Genomic DNA, 4,358 nt, shown 5'->3' with positions numbered 1-4,358 from the left:
ATGCCTGAGGCTTTCCTGTTATATGTCAGTATTTCCGTACTTCCTCTCTTTCCAAAGCAGCTTCCCAAAACAGCTAAACTTGCTCCGGCAAGGGAAGGATAATCAAATTACAAAATCCACAGGTAGGTCCACACATGCTGGTTCTCACCTTGGCTTGGTGAAGGTCGACTCCATACATAGACAGCTTTTTTGCATTCTCAAGAAATTCCAGGTCTGCTTGGGCTGGAGTCATCGATCTGCAGAAAAAGAAAGGGATTGGTATTCTCAAAACTGTTGCTTTTAAGAGGAGACAGATCAGACTTCATGAAATCCATTAGATTTCCTTTTGCTTTTAACACAAACAAATCTGTGCCCAGATAATGAATTATGAAATCACTCTTACTGCCCAAATTTGTGCTTTGAGCAACCCAGTAACACGGCTGCACTTTATTCCTATGAAGCTGTAAAGGCACTAGAGAAGGAAGTGAGGGAGAGCAGCGAGGGGACAAAACTTGATTCAGCAGAAGAAACCCAACTGAGCAAAAGGTGATAGGTCCTATTCCCCACAGACCTCCTCAAGCCCAGCTATTGTTCTCTAACCAAACACATGGACAGCTGAAACCACTCAGCAGAGATTCCAGCCGGGGGACCAGATGAATGAGGGGTTTTCTGGAACAGATGGTGCCCTGTCTGCAGGAGGGGCACAATTTAACAAAGACATCCTGATAATGGAGGCCATTATCAACGTTATTGAAGTGTCCCTGTTAATACATTTCTGGTGTATGAGGTACATTAACAACTCTGCTGGGAGAGGATTCAGCTGCATACATTTCATTTTCTACCCTCCTTTGATGTCTTCCTTACTGAGCACTCACATACATCTTGTGTGTAATGTAAATAGAGGTTTGAGTGGAGGGAGATAGGGCAAAGTCCACTGTAAGGACAATCTTGTACGAAAGCCCCAGGAGCAGTCACCATCTTGATCTGTGCCTTGTGCTTTGCAAATACAGTAGCAAGAGCCAGAGCATGATTTAGCAGAGATTTCCCTGGAAATGTCCAAAGAACACTTGCGGACATAGTTTAGTGGTGGGCTTGGTAGTGCTGGGTAGTGGCTGGACGCCATGGTCTTCAAGGTCTTTTACAACCTAAACAATTCCATGATTCTATGATTCCCACTGAAAACCCTCTGAAGTTTAATGTTCACAAAATATAGACCAGAAATTAAATGGGGACGTGTTGTCTTCTCCTGCAGATGCAGACAGATTAAATATAACTACATCTTATACATTAAAGTCTCCTTCTGATGAGGCCATGAATAATTCAGCACTGTGATCCACCACTTCTAGCACAGCAAATGGCCTTTGACACCAAGTCATGAAGCTTGTCAGAGGCCCAGTTCTTATTTTCCCTCATTTCCTCTCCTCTCAGTGTAAATGGAGGGGAATCAATTTAAAATATTGATTTGCAGGCTTGAGTGAGGTGCTGAGTGGTCACAGCCACAGCCCACATTCACCCTTCCCAATGCGTTCCAGTTTTTTGCTCCCATCTGCCCGTCAGAAAGTCTTGTCTTTGCTCCATCTTTTCTTTTCTAGGAAGATATGCCCAAAATAGGATGAGGAAGAGGTTTACCCTTGAATCTGATACCAGGGAGAGTTGCCCAATCCTACCTGAACCAAACACACCTGCCCAGATAATGGCTGCAGTAGGAAACACTTACTGCAGGTTTGTAATTCCTGGATCACCTGGAATCCTTCCACTTCCTTCATTAGGAAATGAATGTTACTCACTAAATGTGGTAGCAGAATGCCCCAAACAGGCTGTAGGCTACAATGCGTAAACAGAGAAACTAGATCAAACTACAATCCAAAATTACATAAATCACAAAGAAATATACTACAAAAAGGCAAAGGGCAAGGTTCAAACAAGTAAATTTTGCATTTGCACATGAATTAAACTTTCATGGCTATTCTGTGGGGGGGAAAAAAAGCACTTGTTACTAAATAATTGCAAGACTTCCCATCTGCTTCCTAAAAACATAATTTCTTCTTCATGCAGGAAAAAAGAGTTCCTGCTTCTAGAAAGATTTTGTCCAAAGTATTAGATATTTTTGTTAAAAGTTAATGTTCACAGAGTCATCATAAAATCACAGAATGGTCTGGATTGGAAGAGCCCTCAAAGATCATCTCGTTCCACCCCCTGCCATAGGCAGGAACACCTTCCACTATCCCAGGTTGCTTCAAGCCTCATCCAACATGGTCTTGAACATTTCCAGGCATGGGACATCCACAGGTTTTCTGTATCTCACAGAGGTAGGGAAAACACCAGAAAATCCCATTATTTCCCTTTTTTCATGTTGCTGTGCACAAACAAGTCCTCCAGCCACCGTGCCTTACCTATATGTTTTATGAAGCTCCACAACCTTTTCTTCAAGCTCTTTTGTCTGGTTTGGGGCCAGTTTGAATTCACTGATGTAATCTGGGCCATGGAGATCAGGATCATAATCTCCCAACTCTGACTGGACAGTGTAGGAACCCAGCAGAGCTAAGGTGGCAAAGGAGCAGGGCAGCCGCCCTGTAAGGATGTCCTGTCTAAGCTGCAGACACAGGTAATACCTAAGGGCAGAAAGGAAAATGCTATTCACAGAGAACAGAGAGAAATTTATTAACCTGAGGATCAGTTCCTTTTTTTTATGCCACTGATGAACATATGACAATGCTTGTTTCCAAGTTTTACTTATTCCCAAGGTAAACAGCATGGAGGACTGGGGGATTCAAGGTCACCTCCACTCTGCAAATGGAATAAAGGACACTATGACCAGAAAATCTTGGCTTTAGGTAAAAATTGACTTTTCTATATGAACACACACATGGCAGAGTTATAAATGACACTGCTTTACACATGGACTCCAGTGGAGTGTGGGAGCATCATCACATCTGCTAAAAACAAACCAAACCCCCTCCAAATGGTGAAGGTATCTGATGTCCTTCCTGAAGGAGGGAAAATCACCCAAATATGAAAAATTTCTACTCCACATCCAGGAGAACATGGCAGTAGGATTCGCGGATAACTCACCTGGTGATGTCCTCTGTTAGCTGGGCGGGATCTGGTGGATAAAACTTGACATTGAAGGTAAAATCCCAGGGGCCTCCTGCAATGACAAAGGAGAGCTTGAGAAAAATAAACACACTGGGACAGCTTTGTGATGGTCAGTTGATACAAAAAAGAGCTGGGAATAGCCAATCTGATCTTCAGAATTTAGCAGATGCAACAATGATTCAATACTGCTCTCTCTCACAGCTGGCTGCAGCTTAACACCTGTCTAAGTGTAAGATGTGGTTTCATTTACAGAAGGTAAGAAAAACAGGAGGAAAAAAGCAAGGCAGGGAAAATCACTTGGATTAACCACAACTTGCAGCAAAAATTAAATTAATTGCTAAGAAGCTCAATGACTGACATGTTTCTTCATTGACTGAAAAGGGATTCATGAAGATAGGTCAGGCATAGGCTATAAATTAATGAATTGGTTGGTTGACCAATTGAATGGATTGGTTTACTGCTTAAGCCAAATTTCAAAGTTCAAGGAAGGCTGTGCTAAGTCACTCCTCAGCCTAATGCACTGGGATCAGGTGTTCAGACACAGCTTAAACTTAGCCCAACACAAGCATCAACCTCTGGATGAAGACAGAAAGCACCAAGACAGGAAGAGCTTTTCAAGTCCAGACCTAATTGCTTAAATACATCTTGTTGCAAACCTTGTATAGCACCATTACAGGCATTAACTGAGTCAGAATTCACATAAACACACACAGAATGGACATGATATGTGGTATGGACAGCCCAGATGACACAGCCGAAGAGGAAACTCTTTTCCTTGAAAACAATCCCATTTCCCAATAGAAGCTAGTCCTGAATGATTTCCATAGTTACATCTCCCTCTGCTGTGCCCTTTAACACTAGTTCAAGATAAGATTTACTTCAGAAAGAGAACTTAACTCACTCGGAAGTTCATCCCAATCTCACATAGGGAACAGGGGAAATGGAGCATGGATTTACTTCTTATGCAATGCCATAACTGGGACTAAACACAAGGCACGTTGTTTTCATCACACACAGTTCAAAACAAGTGATTCCAAGGTGACAATGAAGGGAACAAAGGTTACCTAAACCACTACACACTGGTCTCCACACATTCGCATGTACATGCAAAATACCTTCGCTTCAAGTAAAATCAAGTAATTTGCCATTTAACCCATCCCCAGGGGACCAAATTTCACAGCAGGGTGATATTCATTACATTCACTGGATGAATTTCATGGATGGAGCAGCTCCTGCCCTTCACATGCACCCTGCTACTGATTCCAAGAGAACATGGTAGGACC

General features: G+C 42.5%; 1 protein-coding gene across 1 annotated transcript in view; it reads right to left on the bottom strand.

Annotated features, from left to right (window-relative positions):
* EPB41 (erythrocyte membrane protein band 4.1) overlaps positions 1 to 4,358 on the bottom strand; it is a 54,413-nt gene that overhangs the window by 40,673 nt on the left and 9,382 nt on the right. Inside the window, exons 5-7 of the mRNA XM_005426904.2 lie at positions 3,052 to 3,127; positions 2,373 to 2,591; positions 149 to 236 (exon numbers count right to left, since the gene is read on the bottom strand). Of these exons, the coding sequence (XP_005426961.1) occupies positions 149 to 236; positions 2,373 to 2,591; positions 3,052 to 3,127 (383 nt within the window). The remainder of the gene's footprint in view (positions 1 to 148; positions 237 to 2,372; positions 2,592 to 3,051; positions 3,128 to 4,358) is intronic.

This window comes from Geospiza fortis, unplaced genomic scaffold (genome assembly GCF_000277835.1).
Source record: "Geospiza fortis unplaced genomic scaffold, GeoFor_1.0 scaffold32, whole genome shotgun sequence".
NCBI classification, from domain to species: Eukaryota; Metazoa; Chordata; class Aves; order Passeriformes; family Thraupidae; genus Geospiza; species Geospiza fortis.
The sequence above is the reverse complement of the archived record's forward strand: the minus strand, read 5'-3'. Positions and strand labels throughout refer to the sequence as shown.